Source organism: Ovis aries, chromosome X, assembly GCF_016772045.2.
Source record: "Ovis aries strain OAR_USU_Benz2616 breed Rambouillet chromosome X, ARS-UI_Ramb_v3.0, whole genome shotgun sequence".
NCBI classification, from domain to species: Eukaryota; Metazoa; Chordata; class Mammalia; order Artiodactyla; family Bovidae; genus Ovis; species Ovis aries.
In genome coordinates this window covers 127674167-127696508 of record NC_056080.1, presented here as the reverse complement: position 1 = coordinate 127696508, position 22342 = coordinate 127674167, and the positions used below count along the sequence as shown (strand labels likewise).

At 47.0% G+C, this 22342-nt stretch overlaps 1 protein-coding gene across 5 annotated transcripts in view; it reads left to right on the top strand.

Annotated features, from left to right (window-relative positions):
- Positions 1-22342, top strand: part of FRMPD3 (FERM and PDZ domain containing 3) — a 137603-nt gene that overhangs the window by 110293 nt on the left and 4968 nt on the right. For 4 of the 5 annotated variants that reach the window (XM_060408003.1, XM_027963490.3, XM_042241776.1 and 1 more), the window contains 3 exons: positions 952-1131; positions 12271-12415; positions 21094-21915. In XM_060408003.1, coding sequence (XP_060263986.1) covers positions 952-1131; positions 12271-12415; positions 21094-21915 — 1147 coding nt within the window. The remainder of the gene's footprint in view (positions 1-951; positions 1132-12270; positions 12416-21093; positions 21916-22342) is intronic. The other variant, XM_042241777.2, reaches the window with a different exon arrangement.

The following is a 22342-nucleotide window of genomic DNA, read 5'->3' as shown; positions in this document are numbered from 1 at the left end:
GCCAATGCCAAGGAATGGGCCGGCAGAGGGCTCAGGCTTGATAGCACCAAGGGGCCTGTCAGGACCACGTAAGGGATTCCAGTCCCTCAGGCACAGAGGTGACCATTTAGGTACTGGGATTTGAGGGTCCTAGGAAGTCCACTGCTGAAATCCTTATAGATCATTCCTCTGGGGTGAGACTACTGTGGTCCCTATTACGTGTGTGTGCACTTAGTTGTGTCCGACTCTTTCGACCCAATAGACTGTAGCCCACCAGGCTCCTCTGTCCATGGGATTTCCCAGACAAAAGTACTGGAGTGGGTTGCCATTCCCTTCCCCAGGGGGATCTTCCTGACCCACGGGTCGAACCCATATCTCCTGCATTGCAGGTGGATTCTTTACTGTTGAGTCAACTGGGGAAGCCCATAGTGCCTATTATAGAGGGCAAATAGCTTCTTAGGGAGGGAGATCCCCCTCCAGGCTACTTTGTCAGTTTAGCTTTTAGCGCCAGGTGAGAAGTGCAGGCTGTTGGGGGGGAGGGTAAAGACCAAACACAGGATGCCACCTGTTCAGACAGAGCACCACGGGAGCCTTGAGTGGCCCAAGGCAACCAATGGGAAAATCTCTGGGGTTTAGTAGGACAAGGGCACTTCAAAGGCACCAAAACAGACCTCACCTATTTGATGATTTTGCTAGAACTAGCCCTGTTGCTGCCCACTTCACTCTCCCTGCTACTGAAGCTAATGTGTCCATTTAGACCAACGATCCAGGGCCCTGTCCTGGGAACAGGGGCATCCCAGACTATTTTCCCCTCGAGTTTGTCTTCTTGCCCTGACCCTGAGCTCCAGATATTTCCAGATCTCCCAGCAGAACCAGTCCAATGCCTGTTTTCTCTTTCTGTCTTCCACCTCTTCTGCCCCACTTCCTCTGCCCTTCTTTCTGCGAATACTGTGCACCACGCTGGGGCCCCAGGATGAGAAGCAGTCAGCCACCACCCTCCTGGTGGGACCCCGTCACGGCATCAGCCATGTTATTGACCTCAAAACCAACCTCACCACTGTGCTGTCCGAGTTCAGCAAGATCAGCAAGATCCAGCTGTTCCGGGAGAACCAGGGCGTGGCCCGGGTGGAGACCAGCATCATGGATGCCAAGGTAAGTCCAGCTTCGAGGGGTTCCTTCCCAGGAACAGGCCTGGGGAAGAGAAGAAGAAGTAAACTTGACAAACAGTTTTAGCCCATGAGGTGAGGTTCAGTGATTCTGAAGTGGTTCAGATCCTGGGCCTTTGGGGGCTTATCTTTCTTCTTCTTTTGAACCCTCTGGGACATGCTATCTTGACCTCATTTTTTTTTTAATCACCTTTGCAATTAAAATTTTGGTGTATTTATTTATTTACGGGCTGTACTGGGTCTTCACTGCTGCACGGGCTTTCCTGCATGGGCTTTCCTCTAGTTGCGATGAGTGGGGGCTACTCTTCGTTTTGGTGCACGGGTTCCTCATTGCCTCTCATTGTGGAACATGGGCTCTAGGGCACAGTAGTTGCAGCTTCTGGACTCAAGAGTACAGGCTCAGCAGTTGTGGGATCTTCCCAGATCAGAGATTCAACTGGAGTCTCCTGCATTGGCAGGCAGGTTCTTTACCACTGAGCCGCCAGGGAGGCCCTTGACCCCCTATTAAGGTCAGCCCATGCTAGGGAAGGCTAGAAAGTGTCTAATCTGCCCGTGAGAGGTTTTTAGCAATGGGCACAGAGATTGGGGAACTTGGAATTACCCCCAGGCCATCTCTTCCCAATCCTTCTCATGTCACAGCACACATAGGACTTGATATTCATGTGGGGAATTGGGGTAAATGGACCAGCCCCTGGGACTCTGGCCTCCCCAGGCCCCCCTGGCTTCCCCTGAGGCTGAAGGGATGTGTGCACACCAGTTGGGTGCCATATGTGGACACACTTGGGTTCATGGAGGAGAGGAGTGTCTGAGTGTATGGAAAGAACCAAGGGGTCCTGGGGGGACAGGGAGCAGGCAGAGCTTCATCCCCATTTCACCTTCCAGAGTCAAGTTCTTCTAGGATCTTACAACCTTTCCCGTAGATCAGCTCCTTCTGACTGGCAAGCAGCTGTCGCCTGTACAGAATCTGGCAGCCGTGATCAGCTGCCCCTCTCTATGGCTCTCCTGTTTGAACACCCAGTGACCAGTGTGGATGGGGGGCAGGCCTGCCTGCCAGCTGGCGGAAGCTGTTAGAGGAGGTGCAAGTTTCCTTTCTTAATCTTAAAGGATTTCCCGGGGGGGGGGGGATATTGTTAGCAGATTAAGAGGTGGAATGTTTGCTGTTTCTAAAAGAGCAAATTATTTATTTTTGTCTTTGTGAAACCCAGGAAGCTTTAATATGTTAATTTTTTTCCACCTGTGATTCACAGGCTTTCCATTGGTTTAGGAACCTTCCTGGAGCCGGTATTTAATTGGCTTGTGGCCTCGACCAATGATTGCTGCCCTCCTCAGATGTTGTTGGGTGAAAAGCCAAACAGACAGGGAAGTGGGGGAGGAAAGACAAGACATACAGGGAAGATATGGCTTCCTGAGAAATTAAAAGGGTTTAAAACTGAGAAACAGGTTTCCAACTGAGTCTCCTCTGTTTGGCGAGTGATTCTCAACATTGGCTACACAACAGAATTTCCTTTAGAGTTTTTTTTTTTTTAAATACAGATGACTGAACCCTGTTTCCAGAGTTTGTGATTTAATTGGTCAGGCTGCAGCCTGAGCATCAGGATTTCTTTCTTTTTCAGTTCCCTGGTGATTCTGTAGTACAGTCAAGTTTGAGAACCACTGACCTCTGCATCTGTGGTTCTGGGAGGAACCAGCCCCAGCAGAGTTGCTGGGTGTTGCCTGAGTGAGGAACCCTCCTCTCATTTCTAGGAGTGATCTGGCCACAGTTGTGGGCATGAATGCCGCCCAGGAGGGGTCATGCTCTTTTTGGGGAGACTCACAAAGGCACATGACCTGCCTTAATCATACCACATCAGAACATGTATGGACCTCTGGAATCAGACGGACCAGGTTCAAATCTCAGCTCTGCCACTTCCTAGCTGTGTGGCCTTGAGAAAGTGTCTTAACCTTTCTGAACACTGATTTCCTCAACTGCAAAATGGAGTGCCTGTCTCCAAAGGTCGTCATTCAGGATTAAATGAGAAAATGAGGTAAAATGTCTTAGGACACTGTCTGACACAGAGTAAGTACTCAACAAATGCAACCTGTTATTTTTGCCAATGCAAAACAGCATTGAGGAAAAGTTCATATGAAGTCAATTTTGTAGTTAAGTGTGGTGTGGAATCTGGAACAAAAGAAGAGGAAAGGGTTAATCAGAACTTGCTTCCCGCAGGAGAGTGTTTGAAGCTGGATCTTGAAGTGATAGGCATGGATTAGCAAGGAGAAGTGGGATGTGTTCACAGACAGAGAGCAAGCACGGAAATAAGTAAGCCATATGTGCGGGTCGATAAGCATAGTTGCTTGGCTGGAGAGGAGAATAATGAGAAAAGAGATTGGAGAGAGATTGGGGGTGGGCAGAATAAGCTGGTGAAAAGTTTCAAAGGCCAGTCTGAGGAACTGAGATTCAATGTGTTTGAATACTAGGAATCAACTGTAGGCCCTTGAAGAGAGGAATGACAAGCCAAAAGCTGACTGAGAGCGGCGTACCAGATGGATGTTTGCAAGGCTAATGCGAAGTCAGGGAGGCAGAGAGGGAAAGTAGCGCAAGTACAAGGGTAACGTGGCCAGGGCAGGGCCTGAACTGGAGGAATAGCTGTGATAATGGACAAGAGCGAGGGTGAAACATAGAATCACTAAGAGTTTGCTTGCGTATCCCCATACACATTTCTCTCTTACACACACAGTGCAGAGGTCTTATACCTACCCCTTGCTGCCTGCTGCCTGTATACCGAATGCACTGAAGCACGGTGCTGGGCAGACGGCTCACAGACGGTCCACACTATGGCTGGCTGAAGTGGTGAGACACTACATCACAGGGTAAAGAGGACATCTTGTTGGTGCATGGAGGAGGGTATGAGAAGGTTATGCTTTGCTGAGTGAGAAGCAGCAAATCGTTACGTAGATGATACGACCGTCAAGTGGTAGATAGATCAGATTGGCTCTACTTAAAGGAACTGATAAAATGCATATGAGAAACCACGGGAGAATTCTAATTTCTATTAAAATGTTTCCATTTTGTCAAAAGGTTTATCATGTGTGGTAAGTGGAATCATACACCTCCCCTAAAATTCCCATGCCCTAAGCCCAAGATCCTGTGGATACACTATGTTATATGGCAAGGGGAATTGTGGTGATAGATGGAATTAAGATTGCCAGTCAGCTGACTTTAAAATAAATAGATTAGCCTGGATTAACCAGGTGGGCCCAGTGTCAACATAAAGGTCCTTGTAAGTAGAAGAGGGAGACAGAAGAGAAGGTCAGAGTGATGTGATGTGAGAAGGAATCAGCCCGACCTGGCTGGCCTTGAGGATGGAAGAAGGGACCATGAACCAAGGAATGTGGACAGCCTCTAGAAGCCAGAGAAGGCAAGGAAACCTGTTCTCCCCTAAAGCCTCCAGAAGGGACACAGGCCTGCCTACCCTTGATTTTAGCCCATGAGACTTGTGTCAAACTTCTGATATCCAGAACTATAAGAGAATACGCATGTACTGTTTAAATCACTAAGTTTAATTTGTTACAGAAGCAACAGGAAACTAAGATTCCTTCAAATAGGAAGCTCTCATTCACTCCGTTCAAGTGTCATTTCTCTGATAAATGTTCCATCTACAACCCAACTTCTGTTAACATAAAATCTGGCACATCTGTGTTCACAGATGTCTGACATGAGCATCTCTATTTACAAGTCAGTGCACTGTGAAATGGACAGGGAAGTGTTCCTTTTTCAGGTAAACTGGCAGAATTGGTAATATACTGGTAGGAGGAAAAGAGGAAGGCTGAGGGACAAAATGATCCAGGTTTCATTAGACAGTCATTTACTATGAATTTACTGTTGCTTGGAAGGACACTAAACCCAATGGGGGATACAAAGATGAAAAAAAAAAAAAAAGAAAACATGGCTCCTAGCCCTCAAGAAGCTTATGTCTTGTAGGAAAGAAAGAAGTACACCTTTATATGCACACCAAAGGAGATACCTTAGAAGAGGTAGCAAGATCATGTCAGAGTGCTTGCATGCATGCCCAGTCACATCCAACTCTTTGTGACCCCATGGAGTGTAGCCCACCAGGCTCCTCTGTCCATGGGATTTCCCAGGCAAGAATACTGGGATGGGTTACCATTTCCTCCTCGATGCAGAGACTGAAACTGTGTCTCTTGAGTCTGCTGTATTGGCTGCCAGGTTCTTAACATAGGAAGACCATGTTAGAATACAGAGGAGGGTAAAATTAATTTTGGCTGGGGGATTAAGGACGCTTCCAGGAGGCACTTTATATTAGCAGTATCTGTGGTTACTGAGCAATGCCTCTCCCATATATGTGCACAAGGAGGAGGATTTGGGAAGATAGTCTGGGAAGCTCTGCACTGGAGGGTGACTTCCTGGGCTCAGTAGGAGTCTCTCTGTAGGGCCAGTGTTGTGCTGGACCCAACTCACACAGGCACATAAGAGCTGATTGGGCATATATATCCCTCCCAGCTCTGCATTCAGTGAGGTCATGTTGATAACTGGAGCACAGCCATGGTGAGAGTATGTATGCCGGGGAAGTTAGCAAATGCTACAAATCAGGACTTTGGAGACCTGGTTGTTCAATGTTTACCAGCACACCACTGCATGAGGTACACTGAGGAAAGACTCTTTGAACTTACTGAAGAAGGAACATGAAGTTAGAAACCTGAATTGGCCATTTCCCCCTAGATGTGCTATTCTGGTTTGGGAATATTCTGGAAAGGCCTTAATAACTGAGACTGTCCACTTACGGCAGTCAGCTCTGACTGCACATTTGATTCACATATGGAGATTTAAAAACCACTGGCTGCCCAGACCCTTCTTTTCAAACCATTTAAAAACCAGAATTTCTGAGGATGAGGTCAGGAGTAGGTAAGTTTTTAAAGCTTCCCAGGTGATTTTAATGTGCATCTGGCCTGAGAACCACTGCCTTAAAGTGAGATTTTGCCTTGCCCCCGAATTGGCTGACTATTACAATTAGCCTTTCCTGGTGCTGTGGAGGCAAGAATGCAAAGGGACAGCCCCCTGGGACTCAAGGACAACTATCTTGTTCATTACTCCTCCAGGCCTCTAAATTCCCATTTTTCCTGTTTTCAGGGATGCTAGTGTGAGCTGAGGCTCCCCCAAGGCCAGTCCCCTCCCTAGCTGGCATCCCCAAGTGCTGGATGCCTTCACACTCCCAGGGCACCCCAGGAAGTTGGTGCTAGAGCATGTCCGATGAATCCCTGCTGTACCTTCTCAGGGCTGGCCATGCCTCCAACTCCATTCTCCTCTTCTTTTCCATTTGAAGATGGCTTGGGCCTATTTAAGTGCTTCCCCAGTGGCTCACACAGTGAAGAATCCACCTGCAATGTTGGAGACCTGGGTTCAACCCCTGGGTCAGGAAGATTCCCTGGAGAAGAGAATGGTCGCCCACTCCAGTATTCTTGCCTGGAGAATCCCATGGACAGAGAAGCCTGGCAGGCTACATCCATGGGGTTGCAAAGAGTTGGACGTGACTGTCACTTTCACTTTTTCACTAGGCCTATTTAGTTACAGTTTTCACTCAGTTTACTTGCTCTGAGTGAGGTGAACATGAGGTAGTCTGCAAATATCTTTCTCCAGGAGACAGCAGTCTGGGACTGAGATGGCTCTGGGCCATTACCATACCCCATTACCATGGAAACCTATAAGGGGGAGAAAGAAATCATCACACGAAAGTCCCAAAGGATCTCTTGTGGCCCAGTGTGTCTCCTGTTCTCATGTTTGAGCCTTATTGCTCTAGTGGTTTCTGTCGGGACAAGCATTACATTAGACGTCATGATCATTAAAATCCTATTTAAAATAAAATGTTGTTTTTGAAGGTTTCTAAGAAAACCTATCCAATCTCTCTGCTTGCCTGCCTCTGATTTGATTTTTTTTTTTTTACCCCTGCTGGCCAAAACTGCCTCTGTGTTCCTTTCACGAGCTACATTTGGCCCATGCTGGAGCTGATTGGGTTGTATGGGGATGCAGATGAGAGGCTGCTGATGTGCTTTGCTGAGCCAACTCAGGCTACGCTTGGCCCTCTCTGGGCATAAGATTTTGCTTCATACTGTTTTATTACTGACATTGGGCCATAGTGGGGGTAGGAGAGAAGAGGGGACATTGAAGGCAGACAGTTCAGTCAATCAGCCAGTTAGGCACTCAGCCTCTGATCTATCCATTGGCCAGGCAGCCAGCTAACCAGTCAAGATGTCAGGCTGTTAGGCATTCTGCCTGTCCTGCAGCCAGCTCATCAGTCAGGGCATCAGTGAGTCAGACTGCTTGCAGCCAGCTAGTCTGTCCATCAGTCAGTCAGCCTGTGCTTTGGTCCAGTGGCCTCTCATTCTATTTGTCAGTCAATGCCATTTCCGCAAAGAAGCTCTCTCCAGCTTCTGAACCCAAAGTAGTCACCCATGCACACATTCACACCCGCCTACCCACCAGTCCACTACATTCTATGTTCTGATAGGTCTCTCAACTTTCCCTTCATATTGGGTGGCCCTAGTTGTAAAGAACCCGCCTGCCAAGGCAGGATACATAGAGACAAGGGTTCAATCCCTGGCTCAGGAAGATCCCCTGGGGAAGGGAATGGCAACCCACTCCAGTATTCTTGCCTGGGGAATCCCACACATAGAGGAGCCTGGCAGGCTACAGTCCATGAGGTTGGAAAGAGTCAGATATGACTGAAATGACTTAGCGTGCACACACACTTTCCCTTCATAGTGCTTATCACACCTTGCAATCATATTCCTTTGTATGATTACTTCATTTATTTTTTTGGCTGCACTGAGAGGCTTGTGGTATCTTAGTTCCCCAACCAGGTATTGAACCGAGACCACCACAGTGAAAGTGCTGAGTCCTAGTCACTGAGGAAGTTCCCTTCATTTATGTCTTATTTTCCGATGGATTATAAGCTCCATGAGGGCAGGACCTACGCTGGCCCTGCTCTAGGATGAACGGCTGCATCTCTCAGGGGGTCGTGTGGTCCTTGAGCCATTTAGCCAGTGTGTAGTGGCTTGCTAGGTGGACAGGGCATGGGAGCATTTCAGCCAGAGGGAACGGCATAGGTTAAGGTATGAGAGGGTAAAGACACAGGGCCTGTCTAGCACCCTGTAAATGATGTGGTGTTGCTGAAGCATATGGTGAAGGACAGTGATGAGATGAGTCAGAGTTAGTGGGAGATGTGCTTGGAGCTGCAGGTTGGGTCACGAGAGGCTTTGTGTGACGTTGGAAGGCAGCAGATTTTAGGTGATGAGATAGTAAAGATTTTAAGTGAGAGTTGTGTTTTAGACAGATGCTCAGGCAGCGAGATGGAGGTGAAGTGAGTAGAGACTAGAAGCAGAGAGGCTGGGACTTCCCTGGTGGTCCAGTAGTTAGGACTCTGTGCTTCCACTACAGGGGCACAGGTTTGCTCCCTGCTCAGGAACTGAGATCCCATATGCTGTGCAGCATAGCCGGAAAACGAACAAACAAAAAAAGGCAGGCCAATCAGGAGGCTATCAAAGGTCCTCAGGTTAGTGTATCCTCACCTTTTCCTAATCATGAAAATATCACAATTTGTATGGCCCACTGGAATAAACAGATGAGGCAGTTTTGGCCAGAGGCTGAGGGGCTCAGGATCTCAGCACACTTGTGACCCATTTACATGTACCTTGAGAAGATTTGGTCTTAGAGGAAGATTATGAGGGTCCAGAATGAAGCAATGGCCATGATGTCTGTGAATGCTCCAGAGGCCAGCCTAGCTTGTAGTAATGGCAAGAGGCCTTAGTAATGGCAGTAACAGTTATCCACACCCACTCTATGTATCCTTCTGCTGTTGGTGGCAGGGGGTGAGGCAGAAAGGAAGGGGATCTTGTGCTCCCCCCGCCTCACCACCCATCCCATTCCCCTCTGTCTCTACTTTGTTGTACACAAAGTTGACCATTCTGTGGTGATTGAGAAGCATGTGTTAACTGGAGGTACAAACATCTCCTCTACCCCTTCCAAACAATGATTCAAAGGTAGTGTCTCATCCCTTGTCCCTTTATCACTGGAGAATAGTCATTGCTCTTCTGGGTAAAGATGGTTCCTTTTTGTTTTTTTTCCTGATGGTGTTGAATGAGTTCCATAGGAGCATCACTGACTCACTGCCTGTGGGGCAGAATGCAAAATGCCTTACTGTGGCGTGCAGTATAATTGGATGAACAATAACTATTAAACAACTTAAGGTAGGATTCGATCCAGCACAAGACTGTGTGATATAGACCCAGCACAGTACAAGCTCTGAGATAGGAAAAGAGTTCAAGAGGGGAATGGACTGGAAATAGTGACTTTGGGATCCCTAGCTCAAAAATGAAAGTTGATGCCTGAGGACTGAGCCTGAGACATCAGGTCTCAGGGAGGTTACACAAGAAGAGACCCAGAGAGAGAGAGAAAGAGACAAATGTGGTCAGAGCTTATAGAACTAAAGCACAGTGTCATCTCTCGGAAACAAGTCCAGAGAAGAATTTCAAAGGACTACGAGATCACTGTTGACAAATGAAACAAGCTGAGAGGTGTGAATGTGAATACAGACTATTGTATTTAGTTGGAAAGTAGCTTTACTCATAGATTAGGTGGCAAACTATGAAGCAAACCTGACCCACCAGCACTTGTTTCTAGAAATAGTTTTTGGAGAAGACTGCCACAACCATTTGTTTAGCCTCCAGATTATCTATGGCTTTTTTCACATTGCAAAAGCAGAGCTGCAACACAGCCTGTGTGGCCTCCCAGGCCTAAAATATTTACTGTCTAGAGTCAGACACAACTGAGCGACTTCACTTTCACTTTTCACTTTCATGCATTGGAGAAGGAAATGGCAACCCACTCCAGTGTTCTTGCCTGGAGAATCCCAGGGACTGTGGAGCCTGGTGGGCTGCCGGCTATGGGTTGGCCCGTAGTTGGACACAACTGAAGTGACTTAGCAGCAGCAGCAGCAGCCTTTTGCAGAAAAAGTTTGCCAATCCCTGGTCTATATGAACTGAAAATATTCAATGCAAGCTATGTTTCAGGATCCTGAGAGATAGCAAAAAACCGTCTGGTACAACTTTAGCTAAAAGCTGAGCTGGTTTGGATTCAGAATTGTTCCCAAGGTGATGGTCCAGCCAAATAGGGCTAGTCAAGTTGGTGACCAAGTTCCATCAAGTGTTTGTGATGTGCCTTTTTACTGCTACTGCTATGAAAGTAGAAGTGTTAGTTGCTCATTCGTGTCCAACTCTGTGACCCCATGGACTGTAGCCGACCAGGCTCCTCTGTCCGTGGGGTTTCTCCAGGCAACAATATGAGAATGGGTAGCCACTCCTTTCTCCAGGGAATCTTCCTGACCCAGAGGTCGGACCCAGGTCTCCTGCATTGCAGGCAGATTCTTTACTGTCTGAGCTATCAAGAAAGCCCCTCAGTTCAGTTCAGTTCAGTCGCTCAGTCGTGTCCGAGTCTTTGCGACCCCATAAATCGCAGCACGCCAGGCCTCCCTGTCCATCACCAACTCCCGGAGTTCACTCACACTTGCGTCCATCGAGTCAGTGATGCCATCCAGCCATCTCATCCTCTGTCGTCCCCTTCTCCTCCTGCCCCCAATCCCTCCCAGCATCAGAGTCTTTTCCAATGAGTCAACTCTTCACATGAGGTGGCCAAAGTACTGGAGTTTCAGCTTTAGCATCATTCCTTCCAAAGAAATCCCAGGGTTGACCTCCTTCAGAATGGACTGGTTGATCTCCTTGCAGTCCAAGGGACTCTCAAGAGTCTTCTCCAACACCGCCTAGTAGGGTCCTAATCGCCCCTCACCTGGACTGTTGCAGTAGTTTCTTCACTAGCCACAGGAGGCTCATTCTCTCCTCTTAATTCTTTTTGCTCTTAATGTTTGGTCCAGAAACCCTCAAAAGACAAGATGACTCATGACCCCATGGCTTCCTCTTCAGCTAGTGTTCAGTGGTCTTTACCTGGAGGCCACTTCACTATGGCAGGGAAAATACTCTCATGGCTGGCTTCAGTCTGACTCAAATTTATTTTCAAGCCACGCTTGAAGAATACAGATATTGGGAAGGTTTCTGGAAAAGTTGTTGATGTTTTTTTGGGTTTTTTTTTTGTGTGTTTTTTGTTTGTTTGTTTGTTTTTTGGTATATCATTGCCAGGTCTTTGAAGTAGTTAGCTGGCTAACCCCAAGATTAATTTGACTGATTTAGGGTCAGGAACAGAAGTCAACAGAGTATGCTAGTATTTTCCAGTGTGGGTTAAATGAAACAACCCCCCCCAAAAAAAAGCAGCCCTGCTACTATGAGATGTTCTATAAAAATAGAGTTTTTGATCAAATACTTGGGAAAAGTTACAGTATTAAAGCCCTCCTCTTGAAGTTTCACAGCGCACATTAATATATTAAAGGATCTGAGAATTCCTGTAAGTAAAATTGTGTGCATAGCTTTGTTTAACTCAGTGTTTCACATACATATTTGACTAAGAAACTCTTTTAAGTGGCACAAGTTAACACTGTGAGGGCACTTTGGGAAATAGAGGGAAATGGGGGGAACAGCATGCAGGTCTGAGCAGGACTACAGACCAGAAAGATTTTGTGGCCCAGAAGACACAGTGAGGACTGGATTGCTCAGAGTGTCCCTGTCCGGGGAGCTGTTCTGGGTATCATAGCAGGTTATACAGTTGAGTAAGAGATAGTTCATGCATCTGAGGAACTTCCTGTCAAGGATCTTCCCCAAACTAGCCTAGACTCCCAGGTTCAGCCTTGTTCTCTCAGCAGGCTTGCCCATCTGCCGAGCCTCAATAAACCCAAACAGCCACACGGCAGTCATGTGATGTTATATAATTTTAGTCTGTTTCAGTAAAAGTGGTTCATTAAATGTGTAATTAAAGGTTGATTTAGTTTTGATACCTGGGGAAGAGTTGACTATAAATAAATTCTCAAATCAGAAGAAATTATCTGTCAGCCTAGGTGCCTTAATGTGGGGTTCAGAAAGGATGTTCTCATAACTATGCAAGTCATCTCGTCTTTGTTGTTGTTCTCCTGGACATGCACCTGTTCCCCTCCCTCCTGCCTCCTCACATTTTCTCCTGTCTCTCCCCCAGCCTCTGGTGCTGTTGATGGAGTGGCCCGAAGCCACCAACTTTGCCTGCCTGATTGCGGGCTACTGCCGCCTCCTGCTGGATTCCAAGAAGATGGTCTTCTCCAGGCCCGCCAGCCAGCCTCTTCCACCTCCAATGATCAAGGCAGGTAGGGCTCAGCCTGAGTTTTCAGTGTCTCAGAGGCCCTTTGGACCCTGCAGACATGGAGGAAGGCTCACCCCTTTCTTCCAGCTCCTGGTTTACCAGGAGTCCATGATACACCACTGTGTCTCACCTGGCCCAAGCCAGTGGAAAAGACAGCTGGCCTTCATATAGGCCTGTCCCACAAAGGATGCCAGTGACAATACACTGTGTCTGAGTTGGTCAACAAGCATAACATAAAAACAGCAAACGAGCAATTCATAGAACCAATTGGAGAATCACATGGGATCTAAGGCAAAGCTTTAGAGGTACAGTGATCTAGGAGAGATGCACAGATGTCCTGGCTCAGTTGAAAATGAAGCTAAAACCTGTCTTTTGTTCATCAGAGTGGGCACTGCCAGAGCCGCCTGGAGTAAAAGGCCATGGACGGCAGGGGCTATGCAAGCCCAGCAAGAGGCTCAGAGATAGGAGGGAATGATCACTAGAATCAGACAGAGTCAAGGGCTGGCCCCCAACAGAAGGCTTCTCAGTGAGGCAACTCAGTGTATCACCCAGAGCTGTGCTGGTGATGCAACACATAGGGGCCTTAGGACAGATCAACCCAGTCCAGATACTACTGTCCTGAACCACAGTAGGAGGAGAGGGAGGAGACCAAAACAACAGACATTCCATGTATTACCCCCGAGGCCTGCCTTGTCCCAGCACCCAAACATCGTGGGCCGAAGTTGAGACTGACTGTCCAGGAGTTGCCTTCCTCACATGCTGACGGCTCCATCCGCTTGCCTTGCTGCTTGCCTCTTTTCTCTTTAAGGCTGTCTTGGTTTGCAGTCTGGTTACCTGTGATGCAGAGTGAGGAGTAGAAACACACTTCCGGGGGATGAACCAGCAGCCTGTGGGCTGTGTACACTCACATCCACCCTCTCACTTCATAATCGCTTCATCAGGAACGTGGTGACAAGCCTGTATTTACATCTCATCACATTGTTCACAGGAATTATTATTATTTTATTTGGCTGTGCCAGGTTTTAGTTGCAGCATGCGGGATATTCCATCTCTGTGTAGCATGCAGGATCTTTTTTTTTTTTTTTTTTTAAGTTGTGGCATGTGAACTCTGAGTTATGGCATGTGGGATCTAGTCCCCTGACCAAGGATCAAACCCTTTCATTGGGAGCTCGGAGTCTTAGCCATTGGACCACCGGGGAAGCCCCTGTCCAAAGGAATTAGAAGGCAATCCACCAAACACAGATGTAGGAAAGGATCAGTGGCCTCAAGGCACATGAAGGAGGTTCTACGTAGAGAAGCATAGGACCTGACTTAGAATAGAAGGAGCCGAGGCGCTGAGCTGCCATCTGCACTATCAAACCTCTGATGGCCAAAGGATGCCAAGGCCAGCGTTAACCTTGTCAGTGTCACCTGTGGTCTTCTTCTCTGTCATCACATCCAGTGATACCTCTTACTGAACAGCACCAAGAGGGAGAAATGGAAAAGGAAAGCCAGAAAGAAAAGCCTGGAACCCAGCTGAGGACCAGGTGTGGAAATGACGGTTGTTTAAAGGGATCCATTTTCACAAGACCCTGGGAGTGACTCTGCCAGTCCCACCCGGCCTGCCAAAGTGTTTCTGTCATCTCACCCTAGCCAGTGCTGTCCTTAAGTACTCTCCTTGCTGTGGGAACAATGGCACCAAGTAAGCGGCACAGGCTTCTGTGTCCTGGCAGTTCCACTGAGCACATTGTATGTTGCAACCCTGCTGCTATTCCAAAGGCAAATCCATTTCTCATGGAGGTGTTGCAGCCTGGAAGGAGGTTTCCAAAAACACTGGGCGTGGCTTTTCGGTCCTTCCCCGATTCCTGAGAGCCCCCTTGGGCCTGCGGAGTGATGGGGGCTCAGGCTGTCTCTACCATAGGGCCTCACTTATCCATGTGGGAGCCACACAGACCACAGTGGTATCCCTGATTTTTGTAGTGCTTCACCTCCCCAAGGCCTTGAGTCCACAGCAGGGCCTAGTTGTATGGCCTTTGGGACTGTCAGATGCTGGGTTCAATAGCAGCCACCCAGTGTTCTCAGCCAGTGGCACAGGGCGAGCCTCCTGGCTCTGCCTGTCAGGGGCTGGTGTGCATTTCTCCCTTGGCCCCAAGGACAGGCTAGAAAGACAGCAATGGGTACCACTGAGGAGCCCTCTGCCCAGGTTACAGTGAGGGGCCATCAGTCCTTGGAACAAAGCTGAGATGGCTTTCCCCTGTTGGCCCGCACTTTCATTTCAGAACAGAAGGCCCAGTGCTGTGTTACTTAGCCAAGGCCTATAGGGAAAAGGAATCCTGCCAACTTCAGCTGGGCTTTACCTTCAGGAACCAAAGCTCCAGACCACTCAGGGCCTGGTCTCCCTGGCCTGCTCTCTATTCTTGTCCCTTGGCAGTTACTGACTGTCAACTAGCTCGATTCAGTTCTCAGCTGGCTGGGCCAAAAGGATGCTGTTAAACCCACAGCAGTAGAAAAGAGAAGTAGAAAAGGAGAAAAGAGAAAAGAGTTGAAAAGAGAAAGCACCTCCTCTCCTCTGAGACTGAATGAAAAAGGAAAATGGGGATGTGGGAAGGAAGGGTTTACCTCTTGGGTTTTGTCAGTAGTTTCCCCACAGGAGGTATTTCATTTATTCACTCAACAATTATTTCTCTAGTATTCACTATGTGCCAGGCAGTGCGGATAGAGCCAGGAGTAACAGACATGGTGCTTGTCTTCGCAGTGCAGTTAGTGCCTTTGCATTTATTTAGGGGAGATTCAGCTGACACAACAGAACAATACCTGGGCTTGAGAAAGACTCAGACAAATCCCAGTTCTGCAGCTGTGGGAAATCCAGAGGCAGACACCTTCTCTCTCCAGCCTTGTATTCCCTTCTATCCTGGGGAAATCCATGAAAATAAGGTTTGGGGGCCCCAACTGGGACGACAGTTGGAGGAACTCACTCTACGTTTTCTCCCATGGTTGTAAAGCAGTTTGGTCTAGTGAATTAAGTATTATGCTTAATGGCTACTACATAGCCCATGCATGGCTTACTGATTCTCATGAAGTTAAAACTCCATGACATGCACAGAGTGCTAAAGCTAGATTGAACGTAACAGGCTTTTTTAATGATGAGTCAGAAAGAACATGAACTTATTCCAAAGCCTCTAGGTCATTATTATAACCAGTAGTGATTATTGAACTGTAGAATATAGCAAGGCCAAGTAATAGGAGGCTAGCTAAGTCAACATCCTGCTGTGTGTGTGTATATGTGTGTGAGATATACTTGAGCATATGTAGGTAAAGAGCCCGCCTGCCAATGCAGGAGACGCAAGAGATGCGAGTTTGATCCCTGGGTCAGGAAGATCCCCTGGAGGAGGAAATAGCAATCTGTTCCAGCATGCTTTCCTGAAGAAGTCCGTGGACAGATGAGCCTGGAAGGCTACAGTCTGTGGGGTTGCAAAGGGTTGGACACAACTGAGCACACACACATATACTTATATAGTGATCTAGTTGGATCACCAGGGTTCCCTGGTGGCTCAGATGGCAAACAAACTGCCACCAATGCAGGAGACCTGGGTTCAATCACTGGGTTGGGAAGATCCCCTAGAGGAGGGCATGGCGATCCACTCCAGTATTCTTGCCTGGAGAATCCCCATGGACAGAGAATCCTGGCAGGTTACAGCCCATGGGGTCGTGAAGAGTCGGACACAGCTGAGCAACTAAGCACAGCACAGTTGAATCACCATCCTATTTCTTTGCAAGCATTTAAGAGTAGCTGAGTACAGGGGGCTAGACTAGGGCATCCCTCTTGGGGAAAGCTGATGAGCAATTTATAGCAGATTCAGTCTGAGAGGCACGCTGTCCCAGCCGTCAGCATATCATAGCTGACTTTACTGGCATCTGTAACCTTCTGTCCGGAGATGTGGGCTTTTCCAGGCATACTATCTCTGCCACACAGCCCCATGCTGCTCCTTGGATCTGCACACCACAGCACCAAGTGGCAGGCTGTGTGTCACCTGGCCTTGACAACCTGGTGCTGGGAGATGTTTCCATCTTGCAGGGAGGGAAGCCACCTTTGGACATCAGGACCTTGGCGGAGAGAAGTCACCATCTGCTTAGTGCACATGCCCCTGGGACCCACCTCTGATGGCAGCTTGTTGCCAGGCTGGCTATGCTGATTATTCATCTGCCTCACAGAGAGTTAGCACCTGGTACATGGCTGGGTCCTATGGACAGTGCCTGTGGGTAGAGACCTCCTGAACTGCTAGTTCGTGCTCCTGGCTCGCTGCTCCCCTAGAGCACTTTTTACCTAAAGCACAGAGGTCATTACATACCATTCCCCTGCTGACCCAGAGTTCCCTAGGGTCAGCCACTATGATCTAAATTGAACCCACTCAATGTGGTGTCATGACTATATATTTAGAGAGGCAGCATGTGTGTGTGTGCTCAGTTGTGTCCACCTCTTTTCAACACCATGGACTGTAGCCCACCAGGCTCCTCTGTCCAGGGAATTCTCCAGGCAAGAATACTGGAGTGCGTTACTATGCCCTTCTTCAGGGGATCTTCCTGACACAGGGATTGAACTCATGTCTCTTGCATTGGCAGGCAGATTTTTTTAAACCTCTGAGCCACCAGGGAAGCTCTTAAATTGGCCTATTTGACCATAGAAAAGGGATTTTTTTTCTGGACTCTCAGTTCTATTCCGTATGACCTATAATGTCTAAGCTTATGCCAGTACCACAGTTTTAATTACCATTGCTTCATAGTGAGTTTTAAAATCAGGACGTATGAGTCCTCCTACTTTGATCTTTTTAAGATTCTTTTGGTTATTCTGGATCTCCTGATTCCATGTGAATTTTTGAATTAGCTTGTCAGTTTCTACTTGTGGCTCAGCTGGTAAAGAATCCACCTCCAATGCAGGAGACCTGAGTTCGATCCCTAGGTTGAGAAGATCCCCTGAAGATGGGAACAGCAACCCACTCCAGTGTTCTTGCCTGGAGAATTCCATGGCGTATAGTCCATGGGGTTGCAAAGAGTTGGATGTGGCTGAATGACTTTCACTTCACTTCCATAAAGTCAGCTGGAATTCTGATAGGGACTGTGTTGAATCTATAGATCAACTTGGGAAGTATTGCTATCTTAGCAATATTAAGTCTTCCAGTCCATGAACACACAGTATCTTTCCATTTATTTAAATCTTCTTCAATTTCTTTCACAAATGTTTTATAGTTTCCAGTATATAATCCTTGTGCTTCTTTTATTAAATTTATACCTAAGTATATTATTTTTATGCTATTGTAAATAGAATTGTTTCCTAATTTTGTTATCAGATTATTTCTTGCTACTGCATAAACATACAATTGATCTTTGTATATGAAGCTTTTATACTGTAAGCTTGCTGATATTGGGCTTTTTTGGTTTTGTTTTTCTCACTGCACGGTGTGGCATGCAGGATCTTAGTTCCCCAGCCAGGGATGGAACCTGTACCCCCTGCAGTGGAAGCACAGTCTTAACCACCGGACTGCCAGGGATGTCTTACTGAGATTGTTTACTAGTTCTAGTAGTTTATTAGTGGATTCCTTGGGATTTTCTATATATAAGATCTACAAATAGAGATAGTTTTACTCCTTTCTTTCCAATCTGGATGACTGTATTTCATTTCACTAATTGTCCTGGCTAGAAATCCAAGTATGGTGTTGAATAGAAGTGGTGAAAGTAGAAATCCTGGACTTTTTCCTTATTTTAGGGAGAAGCTTTCAGTCTTTCACCATCAAGTATGAAATTAACTTAGGTTTGTCACAGTTAACCTTTATCATGTTGAGGATGTTTCCTTTTATTGCTATCTTGTTGAGTTTTATCGTGAAAGATGTTGGACTTTGTCAAATGATTTTTCTGTGTCTATTAAGATGGTCATGTGGTTTTTGTCCTCTATTCTATTAATGTGGTATATTACATTAATTGATTTTCAGATGTTAAACAAATGCTGCATTCCTGCAATAAATCCCTCTTGGGCATAATGTGTAATTCTTGATATATGTTGCTGGATTCTGATTGCTAGTATTTTGTTGAGGACTATATTATATTTTGTATCTATATTCATAAAGAATATTGGTCTGTAGTTCTCCTGTGTGATGTTTTTGTCTGGTTTTAGTATCAAGGTAATATTGACAATCATAAAATGAGCTGAGAAGTGTCTGTTCCTTATCATTTCTTGGAAGGGTTTGCAAAGAATTACTATAAATTACTTCTTTGAGCACTTTATGAAATTCACCAGTGCAGCCATTTTGGGCTTGGACGGACTGACTGATTGACTTGATTAATTTGGGGAGAGTTAATTACTGATTCAGTTTATCTTCCTGCTGTTGGCCTATTTAGATTTTCTATCTTCTTAATTCAGTTTTGGTAATTGGTGTATTTCTAGGAATTTGTCCATTTTATCTTAGGTTATCTAATTTGTTGGCATAAGCTTATTCAAAATATTCACCTTATAAATGATTCTATTTCTGGAGAGTCAGTAGTAATGTCCTTTCTTTCACTCCTGATTTTAATAATTTGAATTATCTCTCTTTTAGCTTGGTCTGTACAGCTAACAATTTGTTGGTATTATCGATCTTTTCAAAAAACCAGCTCTTAGTTTCACTGCTGTTTCTCTGTTTTCCTGTCCTCTATACTGTTTCTTTGGCATAGTCAACAAAGCAGAAATAAATGTTTTTCTGGAACTCTCTTGTTTTTTCCATGATCCAGCGGATGTTGGCAATCTGATCTCTGGTTCCTCTGCCTTTTCTAAAACCAGCTGGAACATCTGGAAGTTCAAGGTTCATGTAGCTGAAGCCTGGCTTGGAGATTTTAAGCATTACTTTACTAGCATGTGAGATGAGTGCAACTGTGCGGTAGTTTGAGCATTCTTTGGCATTGCCTTTCTTTGGGATTGGAATGAAAACTCACCTTTTCCAGTCCTATGGCCACTGCTGAGTTTTCCAAATTTGCTGACATATTGAGTGTAGCACTTTCACAGCATCATTTTTTAGGATTTAAAATAGCTCAAGTGGAATTCCATCACCTCCACTAGCTTTGATACATGCATAAATATGCCTGAGTCCCTTTGCTGCCCAAGTGAAACTATCATAACATTGTTAACTGTCTATACTCCAACATAAAATAAAAAGTTTAAGAAAAAAAAAATACATGGGCTTTGTAGTCTCTCAAACCTGGGCTCAAATACAGACTGCCAAGGAATTCCCAGCTGTTCCAATGGTTAAGACTCTGAGCTTTCAATTCCAAGGTCCTGGGTTCAATCTCTGGTTGGGAAACTAAGACCCCAAAAGCTGTGTAGCATAGCCAAAAAAAAAAAAAAAAATCCAGACTTCCATTTACAAGTCATGTGACCTTGGATAAGTCACAAAATGAATGGATCAGTTTCTTTCTCTGTAAAATGGGGATAATGATAGCACCTACCTCATTGGGTTGTTGTGAGGATTAAATGGGATCATGTATATATAGCCTTAGCCTAAGTTAGTGTTTGCCATCAGTCTGTCTGCTGATAGCAAAGGAAACTGGCATTGTCTGAGTATATTCTCACAAGTAACATGGGAAGGGGCCGCAAAAAACAGACTAAAACAGAGAAGCCATCCAGAAAGAAAGCATTTGCTATGAATAATCCTCAGATCTGCACACTTACCATTGTTAAATCACCTCTGTGAAAGTCTTCTCTGATCATTCTAGACTGAAAGCCTCTCTCTCTTCTCTGAACTCCTCCTGCACTTACTTTCTCTAAAATCCATTTGGTAGCGGACTTCCATGGTAGTCCAGTGGTTAAGACTCTGTGCTTCCAATGCATGGGGCATTCCATCCCTGGTCAGGGAACTAAGATCCCTCTTAAGTGAGGCATGGTCAGGAAAAAAAAAATACTTGACTAGAATATTTGGCCACATATACGTAGAGCAGGGAGGCTAGCCCTGTATGAATACAGAGAAGTGATGTGATTTGAGGAATTGAAAAAAAAAATGCTCCCCCTACTCTCCTCCCACATAATGTACATGCCAGCATCTCTCTCATATGCTTGACACATTCAGATGCCCCAAATTCTACTAGTAGAGCTCTATTCTTTTAGGTGCCCTCCATTGACCATCCTCTTTGAAATACACACTCTTGGAATTGTACTACCTGTTGTACACTTTCTCACTAAAGCACTACTAACTTGTCAGTTTCATTTCCTTCTGCTAGAAGAATACAACATCACACACGTATAACACAGGCTCTGAATAGAGTGGGGTTGGAGACAGTGACAGTTCTGAGGGAACATGAAACAAACCTTACCCGTACAGCTGACTCTTGGACCAGACATATACCCATGTAACAGTCCAGCTGTGCCCAGACACCAAGGTGTTCATCCCTACCCCACCTCACCACATGCCTTTTCCCATTGCAGAAAAGGCCCCCCATGGGGGCCCCCATTGCCCCCATCCCTGGGGGCTCTTAGCCACCCAGGCCATTCAGTTCTACTCACTGTACTTTCAGGGTCAGCAGCAGCCTGGCTGCCCCTCCCCTCATCTCTAGCAGCCAAATCATGCTCTCTCTCAGTACCCACCACCCAGCTGGGCACCAGAGACCCAGGCCCAAGACGCCAAGTGAACTCAGCCACAGTCCTCAGCACCAGGACTCATCTCTTGATTCTCTTTCTGGGTTTAGATTACATGCACAGCGCCCACCGCCCTGTCACTGGGGGCCACCTGGGGAAAAAGGAGAGTAGTTATGTGGGCAGCGTGGGCACCAGCCCCAGGAAGTCGAGCCGCTGCACACCCCCACCTGCCGACTCTGAGCTTGTCAGCTTTTGCTACCTCCACATGCGGGAACAAAGGAAGGAACAGGAAAGCCGGATGGATGTCAATGAAAACTTAATCTTTTTTGAGGAGACCAGGCCCCGGACCAAGTCTGACCCCACGTCCAAGAGCTCTGGCCAAGGTTATGAGGCGATCCCTGATGATTTTGATGCAGGTAGCCTAGACCACGAGCCCTGTGCCAGCAGGGCCCGCTCCTACACCTTGGACAATTCCCTTGGGGCTGAAGCCCTGAACTTCTACTGTGACTCTTGCAAAGCCAAACTCCAGGAGCAGCTGGGCCCTCGCAAAGGTGGGAGGTCTGGCTCCTCTCGTGACAATATGGTGGACTTGATGTCCCTCCCACCCCCTGGGAGTGAGGAGGAGGAAGAGGAAGAAGATGAGAGCACTTCGCTGTTGCCTGCCATCGCTGCCCCACCTCCTGGTTTCCGAGACAACAGTTCTGATGAGGATGACCCCAAGCGCCGGGCTGCCCAGAGCCAGGAGCAAGGACGCCACCTGCGGGGGCTCCTGTATGATGAGATTCCAGTGACACTGATTGACAGCGTGCAGACCCGGACAGTCCGAGATCATGCCCAGGAGCTAGATGATGCCCTGGTGTCCACTCTGCAGGCTCTGGAAGCCCTGGCAGCCTCAGAGGATGGACCACATCCCCCACCCCCACAGACTGCAGGTAACAGCCCGTTCCTCCTCTCTCTTGCCCCCCCTTCCTTGTCCTGGCCAGGCAGGGCCAGCAGGTGACATTTCTTCTTCCCAAGCAGAGTTCAAAGTCAGCGTGGTGTGTCAGGGCAGTGGATGGCCCAGAGGCAGTTCAGATAGGGTCGGGGAAGCAATGATGCTGTGACAGGGAGCTACTGCTCAGCCCCCACTACAGGTCTGGCTCTCACCATCCCATCGCTTTGGAAATGTCTTGCGGATGGACCCCAGGGATTGGGGCCATGACAGCTACGGAGCCAGGCCAGGATGGAGGATCAGAGCAAAACTGTGAGAGAGATAGAAGACAGGCAAAGAGCATTCAGCATGCATGTGTCTGGAAGAAAAACAAAATGACCAACTAACCATGTAGGGACCTGGGATCAGAGGAGCCAGGAGCCATCACT